Raw genomic sequence first — 26,076 nt, 5'->3', positions numbered from 1 at the left:
TCTTTGCTGCGATGGCCGACGCGCTACCCTCGTACGGCGAGCCGTACTGCGTCACGGACGACAAGGTCGCGGCTGTCGCCTCTGGCCGCCTCGTCGTCATGGGTATGGACGCCAACGAGAAGCTCGTTGGCGCCGGCATGGTCCATCTGCGCATCTTCCAAGGCCAAGTGCACTCGTCCGGGTTCGCCTTTCCGCCGGGTGTCTACTTCGACCTGTACTCGCCACGCTGGTCGAACCTGAGCACGATCGTCGCATCGGACTCGCCGTCGCTCTACCAAGCGCCGTGCACATCGCTGACGAAGGCGCGCTGGCTCCTCACGCACGCGGCCGATCCGCTCCACGACGAGGACGAAGCGCAGGCCGACGCACTCGCCAAGGACATGGCCGCGTGGTTTCCGGTCGTCATCGTGCTTCGCGCCATGCGCCTCACATACGGCAACCTCGCATCGTACTTTGACGGGCAGACAGCGCATGTTCGCCTGCCGGGCTTCAAGTTCATCCGCTACCCGGAGGCCGAGACGCGCGAGAAGGTCTCGAAGAAGCGGGCCAAGACCGAGACGCCGACCATCACGGACGGCGCCGCGCTCTTCGCGTCCATTAGCTCGCTCGAGCCCAACGCAGTGCGCGAGCTCTTCTTCCCGCCGTCGTGGCACGCGGCCGCGCGCCGGGTGTGCGAGAGCTTTGGCACGCACGTAGCGGCGCGCAAGGTGCTTGTCTGCGGTGCCAAGGGCGTCGGCAAGTCGACGTGCACGCAGTTTCTAGTCAACCAGCTCCTGTCGAGCCATCGCGTGGTCGCCTACATCGACTCGGACGTGGGCCAGCCCGAACTGTGCGCTCCTGGTGTCCTCTCGCTGCACTACATTACCGACCCGCTCTTGGGCCCGAGCTACACGCATCTTCAGCCAGCGTACCGGTAGCGTACATGCAGAGACACGCGGCTGCTGACGCCATCTAGGTCTCTGTACTTTGGGTACTCGAGTCCGAAAGCCGACCCGCAGCAGTACATTCAAGCAATCGCGTCGCTTCTGCAGGCATACGAAGCCAAAGACCCGACGATTCCGCTCGTCCTCAACACGGATGGCTGGATCAAGAGCATGGGCTACGACCTTCTGCACTCGATCTTGGACTGCGCGGCGCCGCAGCACGTCCTGCAGGTCGTCGCCATGACAAAAGCCAAGTCGTTTGACGTGCCACCGTCGCCCAAGGTCGACATTGTCCTCTTTGCCAGCTTGGCAAGCTCATGGGCAGTGTAGTGGACGCTGCATCCGGTCGAGATGTGGGATGCAGCCCCGCCGCAGCCGGCGCGCGGCTCCAAGGACCTGCGGCAGTACCGATGGCACGCCTACTTTTTGCGCGACGTACGCATCGAAGAGCCCGAGGTGCTGCAGCTCGCAACGTGTCACGCCATGTCGGAACAAACTCGGTAGACTACTAGTGGTGTTGCTGGCAGAGTGGTTCATCATCTGTCACTAGTCTCGGCCGTGCAATCTCGATGATGTACACGCGCCAGCTGCCGTACCGAGTGCCTTTTCACGCGGTTGCTGTGCGCGTGACCGGCTCGTCGGTGCGTCGGTTTTAACTTGCTATACGATCTTAGATCGTAACTAGGCGCCGCCGAGTCAGATCCTCTACGCGCTGAACGCAAGCGTGATTGGTCTCTGCGTTGCGCCGCCGACGCTTCTTCCGAAATCGAAGGAGACGCACTTGCCGACCGTCCTCCTCGACTACCCGCTTCTCCCGTGTGTCGGTCATGGCATCATTCGCAGCATCGACTTGGCGTCCGGTGAGTTTCATATCTTGACGCCGGTCGCCACCGAGCTCCTCTCGCTCGTCAATGTGCTCGTGCGAGGCCACCTCTCGCTCTCGTTCCAGCTCCTCGACCAGAGCGCGGTCCTCGGCGGGCACTGCCCGTACGCTATCACGGACGTGCTTGCGTCCGAAGGCACGGGCGCGTCGCTCATGGAAAGCCGCAACAACCTCAAGCGCAAAAAGGAAGGCTAAGACGCATCTAGACTAGATATTATAGACGTTGCCTGTCTAATTTTATCGTTGCCAACGCCATGACCGCGTGGACCACGAATGTCGGGCGCATCGCGCTGGATGACGTCCTCAGCGGCGACGAGCGGTCGCTCTTGGAGCTCGAGTTTGACGCGTTCGACAGCCGGAAGCGGAATACCTTGGATAAACTTCAGGCGACCAAGCTGCTCGCCAAGCACATGCCGTCGCTGTCGCCGGACGAACTCGGCGCGCTCTTGGCACTGCAGGAAGGCCACGGCACGTTCCAGCTCTCTCGCCTCGAGTACCTGCAAGTACAAGTGCCTCGGTCGACAAGCATGTCGTGCTGATGTCGTTGGGCTAGATTCAGGCGGCCAAGAAGCTGGCGCTAGAAGCTGCCGACGAAGAGGACCTGAAGCGGCACTTTACAGTCCTCGACTACCACGGCAACGGGTCGCTCGTCGCGGACGAGATACTCGACGCATTGGAGAAGACGGGCGACGCCGGCGTCAACATCCTCAAGGGCGCGGTCGCCGCCGCGGCCAAGCGTGTTGCGGACGGCAAGATCACATTTGACATCTTCCGCAGCGCGATCCACGACATGAACCGGACGACGCAAGCGTCGATCGCAGCCGACACGCTGCGTTTGTACCAGCTTCAGGCCAAGCAAGTACGACACCTTGTCATGTGGAACGGTGTCGCTGCATTCAAAGCACGTAGGAAGCGACGTTGCAGCAACGGCAGCGCGCCAAACCGGGCTTGAAGACGTCCTTGCACGTCGAGTGCAGCGTCTTGGAGGCGCACATTGGCCGGCAGAAGAAAGGCCTTATCACCGTGCAGAATGACATTTTCTCCACAATTTACGCTGCCATCCTCTCCCAGTACGTCTGCGAAACCACAGTCTTGCGCAACTTCCAAGCCTTCTTTGACCACTTGCACACCGAAGGTAGACACGTACCCTCGTCGAGTCGAGACACCGATTCCTCGTTGAGTAGACAGTCTATTGTTTCGTCGCGGGCTCGAGCGCAGCGGTCGCATGGTCGACGTCCACCCGAGCTTCCTCTTGTACCCGGGTGCTGTCATCGAGGTGCATCTTTTGGTCTAGTGCAAGACAATGACTGCGTGTAGCGGTCGCCCGAATACACCGCACTGTGCCACTTCATGGTCCCCGACCTCGTCTACGACACGGTGCACACTGTTTCAATTCTTAGTTGTACCTAATTGCGCTACGTCTTTGTGTAGCATGGCGACGGGCCGATCTTCACCAACCGCGCGTACCGCAAAGTGTTTCTAGCCTACTGCCTCCTCGGGAGCCTCACCAACTTTCAAACGATTTCCCGGAGCAACTTTGTGCGCTTTGTCAAGGACTGCCAGCTCACAACTTGCGCCGACGGCAACAACCTCTGCGACCCGGACATTGATGCGTGTTTTGTTTTGGCGACGCGCGCGTCGACGACGGCCGCGTCACCGCGTGCGTCCCCGCGCACCACGTATGGACCCCGGGGCATCCACCTGCACTTTCAGCCGACGCCATCGTGCTTCCAGCCGCTTGTTGTTGACGAAAACTTCCCACCGGCCTCGTCGCCGACGCACCGCGGTGGCAGCATGAACTTTGCGCAGTGGGTTCATGGCACGACGCTCGTCCTTCAAAAGTGCCTTGGCTTCTCTGTGCTCCTCTCCGCTCGAAGGACTTTTCGTACTGATGTAGGACGTAGGAGATGCCGGAAGGGGACGTGCACGAAGCGCTGTTTCGGGATCACGTGTTGCCTCGTGCGCGGCAGATTGAGATCCAGCCCATGGGCCCCGAGATCTCGCAGCCCCAGGTCATGGCTTTCATCCACACCCATGTGTGGCCGCTCAAGCAGTTGTTTGCGCACTTTGGCGGCCACTCGCTCAGCCACGTACATCAACCGGCCTTTTGATTGGTTCGAGCTGTGTCTTGATAGATTGAAACTGGCACGCAACTCTCATTGGCCAACTTTTTGCTGTTTGCGCGCTGTTTTGGTAGCATGTTTGGGGTTTATACTTGATATCTTGATACTGCAAAGTAGACATTTTGCGGTCGACCAAAGACAACCACACGAAAGCGGGTCCGCCTCAGTTCCGTCCGCTTTCGCTTCAAGTGCGGCAGCAATGATGATGCTTTCTCCATTGAACTATACCTCGGGTGTAGGAAGTTGTCCAAGAGTACAATGCCGCCAAACTCGACGTGGGCTTCTCGCATACGGAGAGTCGCGAGTCCCTGGACCTCAATTTTCACGAGTTTTTGCGCTGCATCCAGCGGCTCGCAATGGCCATGGGGCGCGTCACACAGCCGACCGAGCTGCCCCACGTCCTCGGCCAATCGCTCGTCTCGTCGTTCCAGTACCTCCGCGCGGACCTTAGCTCGACGCCCCGCGTGCACCTCTTCCAGCACTCGCGCCAGCTCCACGCGCAGGACCGGCACTTTTCCAAAGCCATCGAGTTGCTCCAACTGCGGGCCACCACGCCGCGCTTGGTGCACCTCGTCCACCGTCTTGGCCACTTGCCGCGGCTGCCGCTGGACGAGCTCCCGCCGCCGCGGATGAGCCCACGCAAGCCCGCGCCCGAGACAGTTGCCAAAAAGTGCATCACGCCCCGAAAAACCCACCTGCCGCTGGTGGCGCAATCGTCGCCGCGCTACTCAGCGAACCGACCACTCTCGCTCGGAGGGTTGCCTCGCCCACGCGTCATCAAGGCGCCGCCATCACCGATCGTTCGACCAGTTGCCGAACCCAACCAAAGCGTGTACGACGAGTACCGGATCCCACTGCTCTCGTCGCGGGACCGCTCACGCACGCCGTACCAGTCGGCGACCGTCGTCACGGCCCACCACACCATGTGAAGCACCAGTCTTGTTTTGACATGGAATGTGTGAGCCATTCATCAAAGCAGAGAGGACGATCGGTCGGTCGTTCAGCAAGAGCTGGCGTTCGCATCTGCATGCAGTTGGATGGGTGGGTAGTACACTGTAGGTGTTGAGGCCATTTCACAGCCTCCTCTTCGCCGTGTACATGGCCAGTATTGTAGTACCTGACTGCAGCTCGTGCTTGCACGTACTCTCTGCCCCGGCCAGCATCAACCAGCCATCGTCGTTGGCGGCGCACCGCTCACTGCATCATGGCATCGGTGGTCGTCGCCCTTGGGCTTCAACACTTCAATTGTGACAACGATTCCATCGAAAGAATGCTGTAGACCACTGACAACCAGGTGTGATGGCGGACGATCATCGGTCTTCGGCAAAACCCAACCAGGATACGTTATGTACTAGCACGCCAGAGGCATAGCTACTGGTCACGAGCAGACTTGAGCGCAATTACTTGAGCTATTCCGACGACTAAAAATGCCCTTCCACGACGCATCGCTTGTTTGATCCATACCAATTGTAGCGGGTTTGAAGTCGCGACTCTCCAGTCTCTTTCTTGAGCACTTGAAGTTCAGAAGCTTCTTCACGTCGTGTCGGAATGGTGATGAGCATGCTCATCACACTCGGGCCAAGCGCCGACGACGGACCAGATACAAGGGTCAATAATCAGATTATTGACCCTTGCCAGATATCACTGCGGCATCGGTTCAGAAATGGCGACTGGCGTCCGGCGTGCACCCGTCATGTTCTTCAACCGAGGGAATACCTGGCCAATACGAACCTCGGTAACGGCTCCACATCGCGCAGTGGAGCGATCACTCGACAATTGAACAGCGATGGCCCGCGCTGCCCTGCCACCGCTGCAAATCCCGTCGCCGCACAACGAGCCGCGGCCGGTCGAAGAGGCCGCGACCTTTTCGACGCCTGGCTATGCCATGGCCTACGCCACCTTCTTCGTCTTTGGCGGGACCTGCGTCGCGTCGTGGCAGTGCATCATCCTCAGCATCGACACCTTCATCGCCATGTACCCGGATGGCATGGTCGGCTTCGTCTTTCCTGTCGTCAACATGTCGGCGCTGCTCGTGATCACGCTCTTCATGCTCATCGCGGGCCGCCAGCTCCCACTCGACCGGCGCATGCGGTCGGGCTTTACTTGCATGCTCCTCTCGTGCGCTGGCCTTCCGCTGCTGCAGTGGACGTCGCTGAGCCAGCTACTGCGGTACGCGGCGACGCTTCTTCTCTTGATCATCGCATCCATGGCGAGTGCGCTGATCCAGTCGTCGAGCTACGGCCTCGCAGCCGTCTTTGGCCCGGCGTTCCTCCAGGCCATTGACGCCGGGAAGGGCACGGGCGCCATGGTCCTCGTCCTCGCGCGCATTGCAACCAAGTGGGGTCTCGACGCCGATGCGACGGACCTCACGGCGCTTTCGCTCTTCTTTGGCCTCGCGGTCGCTGCGATCGTGGTGGCATTTCTCATGTGCGGCTTTGCTTGCTCAACCCACCGCTCATGTAATGGCTCCTAGGTACGCCATGCTGGACCAAAACGTCTACGCCAAGACCAAGCTCGAGACGTACGTGCGCATCCAGTTCAACACGCCGCTGGCCCTGCCGCTGCCGTCGCCTGTCCGGTCGCCCATCAAATCGCCGGTACGATCTCAATATGCTGCGACGATGGAGCACTCGTCTTCTTCTAGTCGTTCTTCCCAGCGGCCACCGAGTCGACACCGATGCTCAAGGACGTTGCGGTGAATATCGACGACGACGAACCAGAGTCGCCGTCGGACGAAGCCTCGATCCTCTCGGTTGTGCGTCGCGCGTGGCGGCCCGTGGGCATGGCGTTCGCAACGTTTTGCGTCTGCCTTGCGTGCTTTCCAGGCCTCACGAGCTCGGTGGCGTCGACCTCGTCGTGGTTTCCAGTGCTCATGGTCGGCGCCTACACGGTGGGCGATCTGATTGGCAAGATGCTGCCACTGCACTGCATGCTGCTCTCGGTCGAGACTGTGCACTACCCGCTCCTGCTGCAGCTGAGCTTTGTGCCACTCTTCATGTACGACGTGCTGCACCCGTACTTGCTCCCCGACGTGGCGACGTACGGCTTGGTGGCGCTTCTCGGGCTTGTCACGGGCTTTGTCGGCACGTCGTCCATGATGCTCGCACCAACAACGTGCCGCGACGTCGAGCAAGAATTGGCCGGCATCACGGGCTCGCTTGCCATCATCACCGGGCTCTTTACGGGGTCGTACGTCGGGCTCTTCCTCAACTTTATTGTGCAGCTCATGCAATAGTCGAACGTTGGCAATGTGCACACTATTTTGTCAGTTTTTGTAGAGACAAGGAAAGCGCGATAGCGTCGGCTGGGATTGGACTCGGTGGTGGAAGACTGCCTAGAGTACATAAACTCAATTGAGTACATAAACTCAATTGAGTTGATGTACTGCTCGTGGGACTACGTAGGACAAGCCAGACCAATTCATTTTGACTGCGCGACTCGATGGCTGGAAGAGTGACCGCTCGGATACGATGGGAGATCGCGCGTGGTCCTTGCTACGTGGAGCGACGCCCTCGGCCTCGTACTGAGCTATTCCTCGACCGAGTGTGGTCGGCCCCAGATCGATGTAGGAGGCCTCTGTCGTGGGAGCATTGAGTCATACGCAGCTATGAGTTTCGTATTATCAAGGATGTTCAAGACTAGTATTTTGGATCTAGCATCTGGGACCAGCTAGCACGTCGCAAAGCTCATAAATCGAGTTGAATGGGCCGCTTCTGCGTTCTTGCATCCATGCTAGCAGAGCTACGCAGCGAATTTATCCAGCACGATTCTGAGGAGCCAATCAGCGACGTACTTGAAACCTGTGTCCACCAATCAAAATGCCGCATATCAGATCTTAGCCAGGCACGATCAAGTTGACCGAGATAAAACGACTGTGACGACGCCTTGGTGCCGAGCGGTAGGCCGCAAGCTTTGCAGCGTCCATGGTGCGGGTAGCTCTCACGAGTCCGCTCAATGCAGCCATCAACCACCAAGAACTGGACACGCTACTGCAACAGTTGAAGTTGCATACTGTCGGTCACAACGCTCGTACATGGAGCAGACGATGGCGAGGTAGGACACTGCAGCACCGACATGCAAGGACATACGGCGCCGGCCCAGTGCACTACAGATTCGCAGTCATCGCGAGCTGGGACCGTGGCCCGCCATCCAAAAACCTCTATAAAATGGTATGTATAGCGGCTTCGACAAACGCGCCTCTCATATTCGATCATGTCTTGATGTGTTCACTTGAAGATTTGCCTCGAGACGCAGCGATGGGTCGACCCGAGTGCACGCAGTCGTGCGTCGTCTTGCCGCGCAGCATCGCCGGCCTCATCGTCGGTAAAGGCGGCTGGCGGCTCCGGGAGATTGAGAAGACCTTCCAATTGCACGTCTGCTACGTGGCCAAGCAAGGGGCAACCCAGTACGTCGTCTGTGAAGGCAGCGCGCTCGACGTCCAAGCCGCGAAAGCGAGTATCAAGCAAGCGATTGCCCATGCGCTGTCGACGCCGTGGTCCCAGCGGGTGTCTCTCTACGTGTATCAGTACGACGGGCCGTCGCTGCCCGGCGCGGTCCGGCTTCACCACATCAACACGTCCACGTTGCAGTCGACGTGCAAGACGTCGTCCGCTCGCTGCTTTACAGCAACCATGGTCGCATGCACCGGCAGAGCGACAAAGCTCGGCTCGTGCGACGCGCCCGCCATCGTTGGCGCCGGCGGCAAGGCGGTCACCTTTGCCAACGAGCTCCGCGCGACACAGCCGTATGTGCACACGCTCTTTGCCCGCCTCCAAAAGACGACCACCGACGTGCGCATCGGAGCCGTCCTTGGAAAAAACTTCATGGTCTCGTCGAGCCACCGCTGCGCCACGGTCTCGACTGCCGAGTGGGCCTCACTGCACGCAACGACGCAAGACTACTTCAACCGGTACATGCTGCATACTGGGCGCGCCCATGCCGTACGTTTGTGGGCTATGGAGCAGGGCTACGTGCACACGCAGGTGACGCTCCACGCGCTGCAGTACCGTCAATTTGCCGACGCGCCGTCGTACAAGACGCTCTTCAGTAAGCGCAGCAACATCCCAAAGCTATCGTCGGCGTCGTTTCCGGTGCTCAAGGTCGCAACGCCAGGAGCCACCGGCAAGCACACAGCGGGCTTTGCCAGCACCATCAGCGTCATTGCGAGTACAAGCGCCAAGATGGACTTTCAGTTGACGTTCCGTGCCAAGCCAGCAGCGACCACTGCAACGTACAAGTCCAAGGCCCCGCGAGCAGCAGGCAAAGCAATCACCAAGCCCAAGCCATGGCAACAGAGTCGACCTGAGAAAGTGCTCTTCCAGATCGTCGAGCGCTGGAGCAACGGCGACGTCACAATCTCCATCGAGCAAAAGCCGTCGAGCACGATGACGCCGGCGCCGGCCACGGATCTCTGGGCGGTGCACGTTGCGCCCAGCAGCGCCGCCATCGCCGCCATGTGCTCGTCCCGCGACGCCTTCGCGGCCGGCGTCTACAGCCTCGAGGCCCTCGCCAAGGTCCTCGTCGCCATCGTCGGCTAGTCGTGCCCTCCTTGTCCGCTCGTGCCTTTCGACCGTTCGGTTTTATACGTTGAAGTGAGTTTAAACACGTTTATTCGGTTATTGGATGGCATCGAAAATAACGCAATGCGTTTTTTGCACCAGCGCTCGACGATGCGCAATGATTTCACCGTCATGCTCCGGTTTCATACACCTATTGTTTGATGTAAAATACAAAACCCACTTATTTGTATTTCATGTATAAAACCATATATGTTTGAAACGTTTAAAACAGTGCCCCAGCGATGACTCATTTGTGTCAAGCCATGGTCAGCGGGACGCCATTGAGTCGCCGGCTGTGGGCCGATGCGTCGCCGACGCGCTTCCGCTGCGTGTACCATCCCTTCTTGCTGGGCGTCGCTTCGGGCGCGCTTCCACTCACAAGCTTTCAAGAGTTCCTCAAGCAAGACGCCTTCTACCTGCACGGGTTCCTCCAAGCATTTGCGGTCGCAGTCGCCAAGGCCGACTCGCCAGCCGATGCAATTGCGCTCGTCAAGCTCATGCAAGGCGTCAACGAGGAGCTCGAGCTGCATACATCCTTCATGGAGGTACGTGCAGCCTCATCCAACACGGTCACCAACACCGTCCATACGTAGTCGTGGGGCGTGCCGCCGCATGTGGTCGATGCCACCTCGGCGACCCCGGCCACGCGGGCGTACGTCGACTTTCTTCGTGCGACGGCCAAGGCCGCGACATCTGTCGCCGAGATCCTCGCTGCCATGGTGCCCTGCGCCCGGCTCTACGCCGCCTTGGGCCAGGCGCTCGCCGGCGCCCGCACCCACCTCACGGCCACGCCGGGCGTGAACACATACGCCAAGTGGATCGAGACGTACGCGACTGCCGAGTTTGAGGTACATCATAGCATCCGGCTACACGGCGAACACTCGTGTACAGGCCAGCGCCAACGTCATGGAAGCGCTTCTCGATACGATCGCGACGCGCGACGAGGTCGACGAGCGCCGTCTGTTTGCGCTCTACGACCGCGCGATGCAGCTCGAGCGCAGCTTCTTTGACGCGTACTTTCCGGTCGCCAACGCCCGCGAGATGCTCCGTACGTCACCTCGAAGTTGCCACGAGTCTCATCTCCCAATGCAATAGGACCGACGGTGCTGCAGTGCGACGCAACGACGCTGGTGCTCGCGTCACCAACGTCTTCGATCGAACCATTGCCGTCGGCCTCGCTCTTGGCAGCGGTGCTAACACGCATTTTGGACGGCGCGTCGTTGCAGGTTACCGCAACCGACGTCGGCGCTGACGAACGAGACGCGTGCACCGAGCTGCTCGTCCTGTCGACGTCAGTGGCTAGCGACGATGCGGCGCCGATCCATGCGCCGGCCGCGCGTGTGCCAAGCGTCCTCTGCATTGCAGGCTCGGACAGCGGCGGCGGTGTACGTCCTCCGTCCGCACCAACGATTTGACGGTGCACGTAGGCCGGGATCCAAGCCGACGTGAAGGCGTGCACAGCCCTCGGCGTCTTCTCCACGAGCGCCGTCACTGCGATCACGGTGCGCTGTCCTCGGCGACGTCGACGCTATGATACACCGTAGGTGCAAAACACTCACGGGGTGCTCAGTATCCACGCCGTGCCGATCGCGACCCTCCGCGCGCAAATTCGGTGTGTGCTTGAGGACATTGGTGCCGACGTCATCAAGGTACGATGACGTCATCGCACAACATGTCATGCGGTCTGTAGACCGGTATGCTGGCCTCGGCGGCGATCGTGCAGTGCGTTGTCGACGCGGTCAAGGAGTTTGACGCGATCCCGCTGATTGTGGATCCGGTCATGGTGTCGACGAGCGGCCACACGTACGGCCATCCTACTTGCCATCGCTCATGTGACAATGCAGGCTTCTCGAGGCCGACGCGCATGCGAGCATCGTCAAGGAGCTCTTCCCACTGGCGATGCTCATTACCCCCAACATCCCCGAAGCCTCGTTCCTGGTACGCGAGCGTTGCCGATGCGCAGTGTGATTGACGGCGTCTAGCTCGACGGCCGTTCGATTTCAACGGTCGACGACATGAAGGTCGCGGCTGCCGACTTGCAGCGGCTTGGCCGATCGCGCTACGTGCTCGTCAAGGGCGGGCACCTCGACGACCCGGCCAAGGTCGTCGACGTCCTCTACGACGGCACCGAATGCTTTTGCTTCGAGTCGCCTCGCATCACGACGACCAACACCCACGGTAACCACGTGTGCACGGGTGTAAGAAGGAGACTCACGCTAGCAGGGACCGGGTGCACGCTCGCGTCGGCCATCGCGGCGCACTACGCCAAGGTCATCCATATCGTATCGTGTGTTTCTGTCCATACATTGACAGGTGTCTAGGTGCCCGACATCAAGTCGGCAGTGCTCCACGCCATCCGCTACGTCCATGCAATCTTGGTGAGCAGCCAAGACTGCCGCCTCGGCCACGGTCCCCAAGGTCCGATGCTGCATTGGCTCTGAGACGTCCCCGAATAAGAGCGCCACATCCTCGTTCGGGTCTGGTGGCTCTTGCTACCACCGGAGATGAGCCATGGTATTGGTTCTGTGGGCGGGAACCCTCTGGTTGGTCATCGCCAACTAGACTAAGACGCAACTAAGATCACGGAGCTATAGCTTTGATTGTGGTGCGAAATCGAGGTGGAACAGTCTCGAACTGGCTTGGGCAATCAACTGCAATCAAATCCGCTTCAACAAAGATGGCGCAACGTTGCTACTTCTTCAAGTAGGTCCTTCTCGACGCTCGGCTCTTTGTCTCTGCGATCGACGACGCTTGCGACGCCAACGGGCCACCAGCCATTGATCGAAGCCGTTGCGCGCTTCTAGATCTCTTCTCGTTTGGGTGCATGGCATGCAGCCGAGTGCATCCAACGAGTAGCATGTCGATCAGGTCGTAGCCGCTCTCCGCGGGACGACGTCCTTGAAGCGCAGTAGCCAAGAGCGGCCTTGCCACGTACCCCCTTCTTGTCAAATGCGCGCGAATAGGACCGCGTTTCTGCGCCATGTACCGCTTTTTGGCCGAGGACCACGTGCGGCGATCTTTGCAGCGATGGGATTGGTCGAGCCGTCGCGAGCAAGCCATTTTCATTGGCTCAAATTAAAACGGCCGCGACCAGCCGGTCTTTTTCTCAGTGTAGCGACCGTCCCAGACTCAAATTTGCCATGCCCATTGCCGCCGCCAACCCTCGCCCCAACCCTCGCCTCCACCGACGCGCCAGCAGCGGTGTCGACCACGCGGCCGAGACGCAGCTCCTCCACGCCCCCTTCCTCGGTACCGCTGTCCTTCGCATGCCATGTACCGACGATGCTAGGCGTAGAGGAAGCGCTGCCATGGCAGCACGCTTCGTTTGCTGTCACGGGCTTTTGCGTCGCGCCGGCGACCGAGACGGCGCCGCTCTTCAACGTACGGTGCCATGCGCTCTTAAGCGATATGCATGCCTGACGGTCCTGTAGGTGGGCTGCATGACGTGCGGCTCGTCCATGGCGTCGGTGCTGGAGGCCGCCAAGGGCGAGCTACGGCTCGACTTGCCGAGTTCATTTCTGACACTGCCGTCGTTTGTCTACCGACTGCAGATTCAAACGGTCGGTGACGAGCCGTGGGGCAAGCTGCGCATGATCCAGCGCATCTACTTCGCCAAGGACGACGTCTTTGTCCGCGACGCGCGCTTCCTCGGCGCTACCAAGGTCGATGACGACGGCGTCGTGGCGTGGGACATTGCGTGGCCGACCAATCCATTTAAAGCGCGCATCGACCGCGGCCGCTTTCAACAGCGCGACGAGCCGGTCCGCAGCGACATCTTTTACTTTGTCAACGATCGGTTTCTCGCCCACCACCGAACGGTCTTCCGCTTCGTCTCGCCGCGGGTCGCCAACGCCATCTTGCTGCAGCGTGTTGAGGATAATGCGTCGCTCGACCACGTACACCGCGCACTCCACAAAGCGACGTTCAACCGACGCGGTCCCTGTGTCCAGGTACGTACGTGCACCGTTGTTGCCGGTTGCTGACGAGTTGGTTAGGAGGCGACGCAGCTGCTGCACACAGCGGCCAACCACCGCGCGTGTCCGACGCTGCAGCTGCTGCTTGCCCATGGCGCCGACATCAACAGCGTCGACTTGGTGGAAGACGAGCTCGTCGGCATGGCGTCTTAAAGAGTTCGTAGGCGAACCACACGGTGCTGCACAATGCGGTGCAGAAGAAGGACTTTGAGATGACACGCTTCTTCCTCAAGCAAGGCGCGAGCGTCGATGGAGCCGTCATCGTACGTTTCCCAGCAGCTACGAATGAGGAAGCGAATGAATGGCGTAGACGACGGCGCTGACTCCGCTGCATGTCGCCATCATGGGCGGCAGCATGAGCATGGTCGAGCTGCTCTTGGACGCCGGCGCTGCGATCGGTCCAGCGTGTGCGCTTCGGGCCGACCCGTGCGATGTTCAGCACTGCGTACGTGGTCATGTCATGGCAGAGCTCTAAGAGAGAACGATATGATGATCCAGGACCATGCAACCGCGCTGCAGTGTGCCTACGTGTGGCGGCAGCCCGAGATTGCGTCGCTGCTGTTGCGCAAGGGCGCCGACGTCAACGACAACCGCGGCGCTGTACGCACACCAACCCTTGGCTGGATCTCATCGCAGAGTAGTACCCGCAGCATAGCATCTTAGCCAACTGCATCATGGCCCTCCATGGCGACGAGCGCATGGCGCACGTGCTGGCGCTCTTGGAGCACGGCGCGGTGGCCAGCATCCACCGCCTCAACAAGGTATACGCCATTCTCGTGGCACCGCCGAGCATCAAGCCCTGTAGATGGGTGTCTCGGCCATGCATTTTGTGGTCAAGCACCAGCTCTATGCGATCGCCGAGCTCTTTGTCCACTACCAGTCGAGTGCCAACCTCCCGGTATACACGCTTTCATTCGATAGCATGTGACCTTTAGAGCTTCTAGATGTTGGACGAAGCGGGGCTTGTCGCCCTCGCTGTGGCACTCAAGGACCGACGCATGCTCTCGATTCTGGGCCACGCGCACTCGCGTGTCCTCCCGCCCGATGACGCGATGGCCGAAGAAGCGACGTACGATGCGATTGGCGATCACTTGGCGCTCGCCAAGGACATGACCATGCATTTTGAAGCCAACGACGACGCCAACAACCAGATCGAGTACCACCAAGCGGCCCTCGTCTCGGTATTTCTCTTGTATCAATGCATCAAGTGGACGAACGCCTGGTGTAGACCGTCGACAATGATGCGTGGATGCATGAGATCCGCGCGACGGGGCAGATCACCGCCGAGGCCATCTCGCCCGATGACGTGGACGACGGGACGTTCAACGACGCCGACCACGGGCTCGTCGAGGCAGGCGACGACGGCACAATGGTCGTCACGACCGACGAAGGCGCGGCGCAGGCGCTCGCGATGGGCAGTGTCTACGACGGCTACTTTGTGCAGTCGACCGCCGACTCGGTACGCAGGAAATTCGTATCGGGCGACTCAGATCTGATATTGCTGTAGCTCGACACGACTTGCACCAACCACAGCATGGTCAACGCCGGCACCGAGCACGAGCTCGTCGAGGCGGGTGATGGCAGCACGATGGATGGAACCCAGCCCGACAGAGCTGACGGCGGGTTCGACCTCGGGCCCATCTACGACGCATACTTTCGGGTCCGCATTTGCAGCGAGAAACATGATTATTTGATCGCATTCCTGTAGGATGACACGGCGTGCGGGGGGCGGACAGTGAGCGTCGGACCCATCTACGACGCGTACTTTGACCAAACGGAAACCTTGGACGACGGTAGCCGCGTCCGGTTCGACGAAATCGAACTGGACGATGACGACGATGACGCGTCGCCAATGTACCCTAACCACATCGCTGCCGTCTAGTGTCGGCCACTAAAACACGGAATGCAGTCTTCGCTCGACCTGTCGTCCACCTTCATGTTAAATCGAATTAGGTGGCGATGGAAGATGAACCTATGTACAGGGATCCATGGAGCCGACACTTCGATTTTCTCTTGTGTTAGGAGGTGCTTAGTATGGACACAGTCGCTACTGATCGAGGACGTCATCCGACGCGTCCGAGTCGTACGTGTAACTCAGCGCCGAGCTGCCCGCCGGGGACGCGCAATTGTCGTCCACTGGTCCGTCGTCCGCCAGCTATTCAGGCGAGTGAGCCACCTTGGTGAGCGTACAACACCCGGCTACCTTTGCGGCTGAGGATTTGGTGTAGAGATCAAAGCTTTTGCGAATCGTTGTCGCGCCCATCGCCGTCGCCAGCTCGTACGGTGTCATTCCGTCCTATTGGAAATCGACGCTACACGGGCGGTTAGGGTTCTCCTACCTGGTTGGGCTTGTGCATCATGGTGGCAGCGCCGCGCTCGAGGAGCTGCAGGATATGCCACCGGCGCGCACACTCGTCCGTCAGGTGCGGTAGACAGAGCGCCAGGAGGCAGTTGCGGGGAGCCTACACCGCACGATTGCACAGTTTCGATGACCACGAGGGGATCGCACAGCTTTTTGCGCTACGTCGATCGGCGCGTGGAGGTCCAGGAGAAGCTGCGCCATGCGTGGTTGGTTGCTCGTGTACGCTGCGACCAAGGGCGCCTCGGTGGGCTATTCCGTGCGCGAATACGCACCACGCGTCGTCAAATGGGAGGTACCGGGCAGCGCCGGCCGCAGCGAATGTACTTGTGGAGGTCGCACGGGTCGCCGAGGTACGCGCCTGCATTCACGAGCACCTCGAGCATGGCGTCGTTGCCGGCCAGCACCATACGAGCGAGCTGCCCTACGGCGACAAGAGTAACAGCCACATGTTGCTGTAGGAATCGCACCTCGATTCGGGACTGAACGTCCGCGCCATGCTTGAGCGCATAGATCGCCGTCTCGACGTCGCTCTGATCGAGGGCCCGGGCGAGGAGCCGGTCACTGCACACCTACGCAGCACACTTGTACAACTACTGTTGGATAGTCGACGTACCCCTTTGATGTCGGCGCCGTGGTCGACAAGGAGCCGAACAATGTCGTCAGCACCATCGTCAATCGCGTCCAAAAGCACATCGCGGTTATACTAGCCGAGATCGGAAGACGCACAAGAGCGACTTTGCGAACCTTGTAGAGCGACGGGACGATCACAACCTTGTGCAACGTGGTGCGGATGCTCGCGCGCTCACGGAGGACCACGTGGTCGACGAGCTGGTTCTTGTAATGGTTGTCGGGCGTGAGCACTGACCCGAGCAAGAGGCGGTGGTGGCCGACCAGCGCGTTCTTTTCGTTGAAGTAAAAGACGTCGCTACGTGCCGGCGACGTCATTGCGCTCGGCGTCGCAAAGTAGAAGGGGTTCATGCGCTTCCTCGTCCAGGAGGTCGCGACATTGGCTTGCACCGGACCGAACGCAAGCGACTCGACTTGGACGCGGTCACCGAGGTACATGCACTGCACCAGGTGCAGATTGCTTAGCGCCACATCGCTCGTAAAGTCGAGGATCGTCGTCACGTCCAAGCTCGTCCAAAACCCGTTTGGCAGCGTACACCGAATGCGCCCCGGGGTCGCGTGCAACGACAGCGAGGCGTCCGGACACACCGCACAGCCAGTCTAGGCCAGTATCCTAGCTCAAGTAGTAGCCAAGGATGACGTAGCGTACCTTGAAAAAGGTCGTCGATTGGCTGGCGTTCGTGATGGCAAAGGCGTCAAAGCGGAGGCCGGGCGACGGCACGAGCTCTTCATCTACGCGAGGCGTCAAGGTATCGGCAGTGGCAGCTCGTTGCACCGTCGGGCAGCGGCAAGGTGCGCGCTCGCGCGTCGTTCGGTGTGACCATCTTGGACTGATGGATGTGCAAGTGAATAGATGAGTTGTCCGGCAGGGTTGTCGGGTGCCGGTTTTTGCATTTAATGGGGCCCTCACCAGGGGGCATGAAACACGACCACCCTCTGCCGCCGAATTTCTGTGCGAGAATAAGCGCAGACGACGGTGGGACATTTGTCTAGGACCTGGCCCTGCAAAAAAAAAGAGGGGGGGGGCAAGAGCCAAGAGCGGCCGCCCGATGTGCATCATTTCTCAATTCTACGGGCATGGGGCAAACTCAAAGCGCGGTAAATTGAGTCCGCATCAACACGAGACCGAATGCTTGTCCAAAACTAGTTTGAAGCGGAGCTGGCGCAAGCGGCGACGGACGGCGACCTCGCTCAAGTGCAGGCCCTGCTGGCGCAAGGCGTGAGCCCAAATGCAACCAAATGGGTTGGTGCCCCTTGCTACTAGACCCAATGGTTTCTATCGTTTGTAGGGCTACTCGGCGTTGTACAATGCAACGTGGAGCCGACGCGAGGACGTTCTCGACTGCCTCTTAGCGGCCGGCGCCAATGTCAACTATGGCGGCTCGGTATCCAGCGAATCCGCAGTTTCGTGCCCGACACAATGTTGCTGGGTGTAGAACGTCCCGTCCCCACTCGCCGTAGCGGTCGAGCGAGAGGCCCCCGAGGCCATTTTCCGGCGGCTTCTCGCCGCGGGTGCCACCGTCGACACCATTTTGGTAACGTTAGTATCGTCCATGGTATCGCCCAACTGACCGAATACACTGGTTGGGTGCGTAGTGCGAAGTGCCGCTGCTCGGGCTCGCTGTCGTGAGCAAGCACACGTGGCTGCTGCCGCTTCTGCTGGACGCCAACCCCAACGTCAACCTCGAGACCAAAGTACCGTTCTGCCTCCTCGCTAGCGATGCGAATCATTCCGTTGTAGACCAAGGGCGGTGCGCTGTTTCAAGCCGCCCACAAGGGCGACCTCGACGCGGTCAACCTCTTGCTCGCCAAGGGCGCGCTAGTCAACGGCCGCGACTCCGTATGCGGTTTCTACTATCGGCAGTGTCTCATCTCCTGTTCTATAACGTTAGACGCTCACCACGCCACTGTGGACAGCAGCCTGCCACGGCCACGCGGATGTCGTCGACCGGCTCCTCCTCGCCAACGTCAATGTGCACCGCTGCAACGACGTACGCTTGTACATGCACGGCGCCATCACACCCACGCGCGTATTTCTAGCGGGGCGAAACTCCGCTGTTTGCGGCGGCGGCAGGTGGCCACACCCGCGTCGTCACGAGCCTTCTGGCTGCTGGGGCCAACGTCCACCAAGGCGACAACGTACGTGGCGTCCTGCGGCAATATAGGAGGACCACATGGCATATTTTCGGTTCTATAGCAAGGCATCACTCCGCTGGTCGAGGCTGCCGCAGCCGGCCACGCTGACGTCGTTGCGATCTTGCTCGCGGCCAACGCCACCATTGAGTGCACGGCGGTAGGGCTTCGTCTCAGCACCGCGTGCGACTCAATTCGACGTAGCGCGGGCCGATGGTACACGCCGCCACACGAAGCCATACCGACGTCGTCTTGCTATTGTGCCGCGCCATCGTGGACCGAGCTGATAAGCAAGCTCTCGGACGAGACGCCAGTTCGGACAACGTCCCTGATGTCAAGTAGTTTCTTCAAGTATACTAGTAAGCCCGAGTGGCCACCATTACGAAGGACTACACTATATTTTGTTGGATTGCCCTCTGTGGACCGACATTGCTTGCACAAGGAGGCTGTTGTGCAGCCGACTTGATGTCGTCCTTCTAGGAAACACTGTTTTCAGACAGCGTCTTTTGAAAACACTGTTTCATCCTCGTGCTCCTTTATTTAAAACATACCACCGTTGTATGGTATCAAATGCAACTGCAACAATGCGAAAATAAATGCTGTCGACCAATCAAACGTTGGTACTTCCAAACACACGATGCTGATTGGCCAAAAAGTGGCGCCGTGAACAATTGTTGGTGCCCCTTGGATCAACTTGGTTGGTCTCGTTCCATCTTCATATTCGCCACCGCCCCCAGCATGAGCCTCTACGCGCCGCCGACGACGGCCGAGATGCTGCAGCTCAACGCTGCGGACGCGTCCTCCGTGTACACGACCAACTTCCTCCGGCTGCAGACGACGCAGCTGCTCGACGAGGTCCGCGTCGCCTACGACAAGGTCAATGGCGTCAACCCGATCCTCGTGGCCATCAAGCAGTGCTTGGACGCGCTGCCCGAGCAGCAGGTCACGTCGTCGTGCTTGGCCATGCCGGGCCTGCCCACGCGCAACCTCCTCAAGGAGGTCGCGCTGCCATTCGCGGCGCCCGCGCGTCTCGATGTGCTCGGCTCGCACACGCTGCGCCATGGCATCAAGAAGGCGAGTAGCTTGACCATCGACTTGGCCGTGACGATGCCATCGTCCTGCTTTGTGCCCAAGGACTTTCTCAACTACCGGTACCACGACAAGCGCAACTTGTACCTCGGCGTGCTTGCCGGTGCGCTCCAGAGTCTCCAGGTCGATGGCGCCGACGTTGTCGCGTCCATCCGCGTCACGAGTTTCCACGGTGACGCCAACAAGCCCGTGCTCGTCGCATCGCTGGCGAAGAAGATCAAGGGCCATTCGGTGTCGCTCCACGTGTACCCGGTCCTTCCCGAGAACTGCTTTAGCGTCGCCAAGCTCAATCCTGGGCGAAGCAACATCCGCAGCGACGTGGCGACGCCCACGCCGCGCTACAACAATGCGATCCTCGAAGACATGCGGATGCTGAGCCACCTCAAGGCGCTCCACGCCATCGCGTCGCAGTCGCCGGCGTTTGTCGAGACGTGCATGCTCGCCAAAGTGTGGCTGCGCCAGCGGTCGCTCGACATGAACGGCTTCCAGGCGTCCATGCTGCTCCTCTACCTCGTGCAATCGAAGAAGATCCATCTCACAACGAGCAGCGATGCCATGTTCAAGATCTGGCTCCAGTTTCTGGCCTCGTACGATACGAGCACGGCCCTCGTCTTTCCATCGGACGGCGATGTCGTCCCGACCGACGCTGCGCTCCAAGTGTTCTCGGACGCGTTCGACGTCGTGTTGCTTGACGCGTCGAACCGGCTCAACCTCTTTGCGTCGCTTTCGGCGTCCGGCTTTGTCGAGATGCAGTGGCTCGCGCAGCAGTCGTACCGCTGGCTCTCGCAGGGCACGCTGCTTGACTTTCAGCGCGTCTTTATCCTCCAGCACTCGGTCTATGCGCGCTACGACGAGTACATCCACGTGCCGCTGCCCAAGGCCAAGGCCAACGCCGTGCCGACGCTCGAAGTCGACCTCGACGTCGCGTGGCCCGCGTACGTGGCGGCGCTGGCGACCAAGGCGCTTGGCGACCGTGTCGCGCGCGTGCGAGCACTGATTGCGTCGGCGTCGACGTGGACGCTCTCGAGCCGCCGCCCGCTGCCGACGTCCATGACGCTCGGGCTCTCGATCGTGCCCGAGCACGCGACGCGTATTGTGGACAAGGGTCCGGATGCCGACGACACGACCGCGGCGGCCGAGTTCCGCGCGTTCTGGAAGACCAAGGCGGAGCTGCGTCGCTTCAAGGACGGCGCGATCGTCGAGGCGGTCGTGTGGGACGACGTCAAGCCCCACGAGATCCTGTGTGCGATCGTCGCGTACATTGTGATGGCGCACGTCCCGAGCATTGGCGACATCACGTCGTCGAACGCGACGCTGCTCGAGGCGGATACGGACGCTGCCGCGTTTGCCAAGCACGTGCCGGCGCTGCACAAGACGTGGAACGCCCTCGGCGCGACGCTCCGGTCGCTCGACGATGTGCTCCCGCTCAAGGTCAAGGACGTGCAGCCCGTCGCGCCAGCGTATCGCTATACGAGCCCGTCGCCGCCGCTGCCGCACCCGCTCGCGTCCAAAACCCCGATTTCGGTGGCGTCCAAGTACATTTCGACGGTCGTTGACCCGATCCTGGTCGTGCTCCAGTTTGAGTCGTCGTCGAGCTGGCCGACGACCGCGGACGCGCTCGAGAAGGCCAAGCTCGGGTTCTACGTGCATCTTGCGCACGCGCTCGACGAGCACAAGTCGCGCGCGTACACGTGCCACGTGTTTGCAACCGGCGTCGACGTCGCCGTCGATGGCTACGTCTTTCGCCTGCTCTTGCACACGGAGCGCGACCGGTCGCTCTGCGCCGACTTTGCCGCGCGCCAGTACGCGGTCCCGCACGCGATGCAGCTGCACGCACTCCAAAGCCGCCACCCGAGCTTTGCGCCGACCGTTCGCTTTGTGTCGACGTGGCTTGAGTCGCAGCTCTGCGGGTCGCTCCTCCGCCTCGAGACGATCGAGCTCCTTGTTGCATCGCTCTTCCTCTCGAAGGAGGCGCCGCCGATGTCGATCCTCTCGGGCTTTACGCGCTTGTTGACGCTGCTGGCGTCGCACCCGTGGGCCGAAGAAGCGCTCATCGTCGATCTGCAAGACATCTGGACGGAGAAGGACCACCGCGAGGTGCAGAAGCGCTTTGACGCGTCAGCGACGCAGCCGAGCACGCACCCCGGCCTCTTTGTCGCGGCGTCGTACGAAGCGATGGACACGCTCTCGAGCTGGAGCCGCGCCAGCGTCCACGGCGCCGACGAGCGCGCGATGGTGCACCGTCTCGTGTCGCTGGCGCGGGCGACCACCGTGTCGTGGCTGCACTGGCTCAAGACGGGCGGCGCACCGCACGCGTGGCAGAGCTGCTTTGCCCACGTCATGGACTATGACGTCGTCTTGCACCTCGACACGGACGCGCTGCCGTCGACGAAGCTCCATCTGAGCAGCAAGGGGCCGTTTGGGATGGCGTACTACAAGAACATGCGTCCGGACGCGTCGTCGCTGTACCTAGGGCTGGACCCGCTCTCGGGTGTTGTCTCGAAGCTCCGCGCCCGCCTCGCCGACTTTGGCCTTGTGTTTGCCAACAAGGACGTGATTGCGATCCGGTGGAAGCCGACCGCGTTCTTGCCGACGCGGTTCCGCGTCATGAAGGCGACGCACCTCTTGCCGCTCGAGAACGAGAGCGGGTCGGCGGTGCCGCAGATCTTCTCGCTTTTGCGTGAAATCCAAGACATGACGCACGGCATCGTCGCCCGCACCGAGCTCAAGGCGTAAGCGGCTCTATTGTATAAGTTAACCAACGAGTGTACTCCATATTCGTCTTGGTGTTCAGGCCGCGCATCCGAATCGACCGGGTGTTGTCTCGCCAAGGGACGATCACGAGGTGCAGTGGAGCAGGTCGTCTCATTTGTTTGCTGTGGAAGTTCCACTGGCCAAGTGAAGACAGAGTCTCTCTCGACCAACATGGAGCTCATGGCGCGCTCTTGATGATTCAGGTTCCTTCCCGCGCTGCAGATTTAGGCCAGACTTATGTCATGCTAGCAAACCTCTTCCGATATGAACGAGGCTATTTTCTTATCCATCTCGACTTAGACAAAGTGAGCAATCGGCGTGTCGGGAAGCGGTACCGCGGTCTCAAACCGAGGAGGGAGGATGTCATCTGTGGTCGGCTTCTTCGAGTGCACTGGCTGCATTCGCCAGGTCTTGACGTCAAAGAGCACGAGAGAGCCGCGCACCGAGACCGTCAGGAGACCGCTCAGCAGCGCCGACGCGCGATCCATGTAGTAGACATCGCCAAGCAGCCACCCGTCGTGCGTGAAGAGGTACTTGGCGCCCGCCGTGAGCAGGAGCGACTGGCTGCGGCGTAGGGATGCCGAGACTGGCCACAAGGCTCGCACAAGACCGTAGCAGACGCCGTTGCAGGCGACGATCACCGCGATTAAGAGCAAAACGCGATCGAGAAACCCGATCGCGATGGAGCCTGTTGAGCAGTCGACTTGGAAATCGAGCGCCGTAGAGACGCAGCGAAAGTCCATAGTCGCCCGGTGCTCAACAGGCTGAAGGGATGTGAGGCAAGCTGCAATCGACCAGACGAGCAGACTGTTGATGGTCGTGTAGCGCGTCGAGTGCTCGCGTGTGATGGCGAGACAGATGTCGTTGAGAATGCCAACGAGCCACGTGACCTCGCTCGCTGCCAAGCACGTTGTGAGCGCCGATGAAGCCTCGGTCGCAAACGATACGAGGTACGGACTTGGATAGTGGAGCGACAGTGTGGTCGCCGTCGACAAGAGACAGAGCGCAGAGACGCTACGGACGACCAAGAGCGGACGACCGACCCAGACGATGCCACCGACGCGACTGAGCTCGAGCATGTTGAGCCCTTCGACGCGGCCACGGCTAACAACAATGTACAAGCCTGCAACGGCGGCCAGCCCTGCCATGACAAAGGTAATGTACTGGACGGTGGCGTGGGCGTAGAGGGCAAACATCGACGAAAGCTCCGCAGCTTCAACCGGCTCGATCGTTCGGACGATGAGGTCCGAGAGAAGCGTGAGCGATCCGTGGTCGCCTGTGAACCGCACGACATCCCGCTGGCCGCGCAGCCAGTCGAGCACAAACATTGAGCCAAAAAAGGCAAAAAGCTCGTCGAAAATCGGAGTCGTGAAGAGCGCGAGGGGGGCCGTGGAGTGCAGAGTTCCGTACTGCATGAGGGAGATGTTGAGCGCCACAAGCGCGTCCATGGCTGTCGACAGCGACGCTATGTTGAGAGGCGCCATCGTCGCCGTCCATTGTGTGACGGCGGCAAAAGTAGCTCGGCACTGGGCGGCTGCATTGGGCACTTGCACGCAGTGCTCCGAAGCGCTCGTGTTGGAGAAAAGCGCTGCAAACACCCAACCATCCGGCGTCGACGAGAGTGTCGACGAGAGCACGCCGCCCGTGCACTTGCTCTCAAAGAGGAAAAGGCGCAAAAGACCCACCGAGATCGGGCTCGAACTCGCCATCATCAGGTCCGAACAGAGAAGCGAGCCCCCGACGGTGCTAAAGCCAAGCTTCAACCACGGTGCTGGAACGAGCAAATCGAGAAAGTTCACTTGCAGTGTCGCGTAGGCAGCCTGCAACTTCAATGACCTCGCACGATGGGTTGCGACGGCTGACATGATGTCCCGAGCAACAGCGCGGACGACCCTCGGTACTTCGACGTACGTGGCATCGATCGCACCAAACGGACCTAGCGCTGCACGAACGACTGCATATCCTGCTGGTAGTGGCGCCGTCAGAAAGGTGGCGTTCGCCAAGTAGACGTCTTCCAACGACGCATTGGCATATGCAAAGGCGGGGGACGCTCGCAACAAGCTCGTTTGGTTTCGCAGGTTGGCCAGATCGTTGGCGAGCGACCAGTAGAGCTTGTAGGTCGTCTGAAACTCACGACGAAAGTAGCCCTGGCTCCGCTGAAGCGTAAACGGATACGAGAGGCCGAGCGCATTGACAATGCTGTAGGTGTTGTCGAGTCCGATGACTTTGAAGTTTTGCCACTGCAGCTCGTACGATTCGAGTCCGTGGCGCTGCCAGTAGCTAACTTCGTCTGCAATCGAGAGGCGTGGCTGGCTCACTGAGGCTAGAAAGGCTTGTCCTTGGCGCGTCGTTGCGAGATGCATGCCAAAAGCAGAGTCGAACGAAGGACCCCAGCAAGTGACCCAGTCGTCCCACTTGACGTTACGAAGCAGCGACTCGAGGTACACGGCAGCGTTGGTCGCCATCATGCGACGACAGCGCGCTTGGCGCGTGGCGGTGGCAGCCAAGTCCCAGACGCCACCAAAATCGAGGTAGCAGTAGGGTGTAAAGATCCAGGGTGTGTCGCAGGCATCAGTAGCTCGTAGACCGTGCACAGCATCGAGTAGCGTCGTCAGCGTCGAGTATTGCATGCGGGCACCAAAGTGGGTCGGGGAGCTCGTGGTTAACGCAACTGTCGAGCCAACCGCGTTGATGGACGGATCAGTGAGCGCAAAGTCTCCGTCTGTTTGGTTCATAGCGATACGACCCCAGAGGCAGTTCGACAAGAAGACATGAGTGCTCGAGAGGCTGAAGCCGGGCCAGATGAGGTCGTTGACAAGCGTGCGCTTGGCGATCTGCAAGTACGAGTAGCTGCTACTGACAGCCGCCACAACGTAAAGAAAGCCAGCGACAGCGCTAATCCGTGCATGCCACGGTGATGCTGGAAATCGCAGTGGGTCGGCCGCAACGGTGGCCGGCGCTACAGGTTCTTGGGTCACACGTACGATGACCCACAGCTTGACGTCAAAGAAGATGCGATCTGGCTGCAGTGGGATCAGTCCTGTGAGGATGTAGCCAATGTCGTCGAGCTCGTGATGAAGCAGTGCGCTCGCGACGCCGGTGAAGAGAGCGGTAATTGGGCGTCGATTGTCGATTCGTGTGCGGTGGTGTTGCCAAAACACAGTAATAAGGAGACCGGCAGCTTGGATCCCGAGAAGCACGTAGAGACGCTGTAAGCTACCGATGGAGATGGCGCCGTGTGTGCACTTTAGGGTGTAGATGTAGTCGGTGCTCGAGCAGTTGCGCTCTAGTGTGGTAGTCACGGTGACCGGTGCCAGCACGTCCAGAAGACTGTAGATGCACCAGATGACGGCTGCCGCGCCCATCGAGCCATCCGGGTGGAACACGAGCTGGCACTCGTACATGACGTACGTGATCCAGTTGGCTTCGCCTGCGAGTACGAACGCTTCGTAGAACGGACGTCCCGAGCTCACAAGCACCGAGACGCCATTGGTTTGTGTCAGTGTCACGGGGGCAGTTGCAAGCAGCAGCAGCGCGCAGCCGCCGCGAAGAAACATGAGCGGCCGCCCGAGCCAGGTCGACGCCGCCACACGGTGAAACGCAAACAAATTTTGACCCGCAAACGCCAAGCGAGTACGCACAGCCAGCGC

At 60.2% G+C, this 26,076-nt stretch overlaps 10 protein-coding genes across 12 annotated transcripts; 8 read left to right on the top strand and 2 right to left on the bottom strand.

The window, feature by feature from the left end:
* Positions 1-11: 11 nt before the first annotated feature.
* On the top strand, positions 12-2,001 carry SDRG_06047 (hypothetical protein; the record flags this gene model as incomplete). The annotated part of the gene is made up of 5 exons (XM_008611804.1): positions 12-913; positions 956-1,205; positions 1,254-1,423; positions 1,474-1,564; positions 1,609-2,001. 5 exons carry the CDS (start codon positions 12-14, stop codon positions 1,999-2,001), a joined length of 1,806 nt encoding a protein of 601 aa, XP_008610026.1.
* Positions 2,002-2,060: 59 nt separating this feature from the next.
* Positions 2,061-4,858, top strand: SDRG_06046 (hypothetical protein; the record flags this gene model as incomplete). The annotated part of the gene is made up of 10 exons (XM_008611803.1): positions 2,061-2,309; positions 2,360-2,665; positions 2,716-2,941; positions 2,991-3,082; positions 3,124-3,183; positions 3,238-3,663; positions 3,711-3,896; positions 3,942-3,999; positions 4,047-4,117; positions 4,169-4,858. The coding sequence occupies 10 exons, from the start codon at positions 2,061-2,063 to the stop codon at positions 4,856-4,858; spliced, it is 2,364 nt and encodes a 787-aa protein (XP_008610025.1).
* An 808-nt stretch (positions 4,859-5,666) lies between these two features.
* On the top strand, positions 5,667-7,264 carry SDRG_06045 (hypothetical protein). Its single transcript, XM_008611802.1, has 3 exons — positions 5,667-6,356; positions 6,403-6,526; positions 6,574-7,264. Exons 1-3 carry the CDS (start codon positions 5,716-5,718, stop codon positions 7,162-7,164), a joined length of 1,356 nt encoding a protein of 451 aa, XP_008610024.1. The 5' UTR covers positions 5,667-5,715; the 3' UTR covers positions 7,165-7,264.
* Positions 7,265-8,166: 902 nt separating this feature from the next.
* Positions 8,167-9,588, top strand: SDRG_06044 (hypothetical protein). The gene has a single exon (XM_008611801.1). It carries the CDS (start codon positions 8,186-8,188, stop codon positions 9,464-9,466), a length of 1,281 nt encoding a protein of 426 aa, XP_008610023.1. The 5' UTR covers positions 8,167-8,185; the 3' UTR covers positions 9,467-9,588.
* Positions 9,589-9,727: 139 nt separating this feature from the next.
* SDRG_06043 (hypothetical protein) lies at positions 9,728-12,268 on the top strand (the record flags this gene model as incomplete). The annotated part of the gene is made up of 11 exons (XM_008611800.1): positions 9,728-10,032; positions 10,081-10,335; positions 10,379-10,535; positions 10,583-10,872; positions 10,915-10,989; positions 11,032-11,136; positions 11,178-11,290; positions 11,332-11,425; positions 11,470-11,665; positions 11,711-11,757; positions 11,809-12,268. Coding segments are annotated over 11 exons (1,757 nt in total), but the record flags the coding sequence as incomplete, so codon positions are not given.
* Positions 12,269-12,627: 359 nt separating this feature from the next.
* On the top strand, positions 12,628-15,353 carry SDRG_06042 (the record flags this gene model as incomplete). Of its 2 annotated transcripts, none has more annotated exons than XM_008611798.1 (13): positions 12,628-12,736; positions 12,783-12,868; positions 12,919-13,437; positions 13,483-13,581; positions 13,626-13,724; positions 13,772-13,906; positions 13,960-14,061; positions 14,103-14,222; positions 14,267-14,359; positions 14,406-14,642; positions 14,690-14,920; positions 14,969-15,121; positions 15,170-15,353. In XM_008611798.1, 13 exons carry the CDS (start codon positions 12,628-12,630, stop codon positions 15,341-15,343), a joined length of 2,157 nt encoding a protein of 718 aa, XP_008610020.1. In that variant the 3' UTR covers positions 15,344-15,353. The 2 variants fall into 2 exon arrangements, with proteins under 2 accessions (XP_008610020.1, XP_008610021.1); XM_008611799.1 differs by having other exon boundaries at positions 12,777-12,868.
* Positions 15,354-15,508: 155 nt separating this feature from the next.
* SDRG_06041 lies at positions 15,509-17,285 on the bottom strand (the record flags this gene model as incomplete). 2 transcript variants are annotated; one of them, XM_008611797.1, is made up of 10 exons in its annotated part: positions 17,226-17,285; positions 17,100-17,182; positions 16,568-17,050; positions 16,437-16,526; positions 16,291-16,392; positions 16,120-16,239; positions 15,971-16,072; positions 15,801-15,923; positions 15,665-15,757; positions 15,509-15,616 (listed from the first exon to the last, which is right to left on the bottom strand). In XM_008611797.1, exons 1-10 carry the CDS (start codon positions 17,272-17,274, stop codon positions 15,509-15,511), a joined length of 1,353 nt encoding a protein of 450 aa, XP_008610019.1. In that variant the 5' UTR covers positions 17,275-17,285. The 2 variants fall into 2 exon arrangements, with proteins under 2 accessions (XP_008610019.1, XP_008610018.1); XM_008611796.1 differs by having other exon boundaries at positions 16,568-17,182.
* Positions 17,286-17,522: 237 nt separating this feature from the next.
* SDRG_06040 (hypothetical protein) lies at positions 17,523-18,997 on the top strand. The gene is made up of 10 exons (XM_008611795.1): positions 17,523-17,548; positions 17,598-17,693; positions 17,740-17,835; positions 17,887-17,985; positions 18,047-18,145; positions 18,192-18,290; positions 18,343-18,441; positions 18,491-18,589; positions 18,648-18,743; positions 18,788-18,997. The coding sequence occupies exons 1-10, from the start codon at positions 17,528-17,530 to the stop codon at positions 18,923-18,925; spliced, it is 942 nt and encodes a 313-aa protein (XP_008610017.1). The 5' UTR covers positions 17,523-17,527; the 3' UTR covers positions 18,926-18,997.
* Positions 18,998-19,266: 269 nt separating this feature from the next.
* SDRG_06039 (hypothetical protein) lies at positions 19,267-22,449 on the top strand. The gene has a single exon (XM_008611794.1). It carries the CDS (start codon positions 19,322-19,324, stop codon positions 22,406-22,408), a length of 3,087 nt encoding a protein of 1,028 aa, XP_008610016.1. The 5' UTR covers positions 19,267-19,321; the 3' UTR covers positions 22,409-22,449.
* Positions 22,450-22,669: 220 nt separating this feature from the next.
* SDRG_06038 (hypothetical protein) lies at positions 22,670-26,076 on the bottom strand. The gene has a single exon (XM_008611793.1). The coding sequence runs from the start codon at positions 25,981-25,983 to the stop codon at positions 22,723-22,725; it is 3,261 nt and encodes a 1,086-aa protein (XP_008610015.1). The 5' UTR covers positions 25,984-26,076; the 3' UTR covers positions 22,670-22,722.

This window comes from Saprolegnia diclina (assembly GCF_000281045.1).
Source record: "Saprolegnia diclina VS20 unplaced genomic scaffold supercont1.16, whole genome shotgun sequence".
NCBI classification, from domain to species: Eukaryota; Oomycota; class Saprolegniomycetes; order Saprolegniales; family Saprolegniaceae; genus Saprolegnia; species Saprolegnia diclina.
Note: the sequence above shows the minus strand (reverse complement) of the source record. Positions and strands in the feature narration are given on the sequence as shown.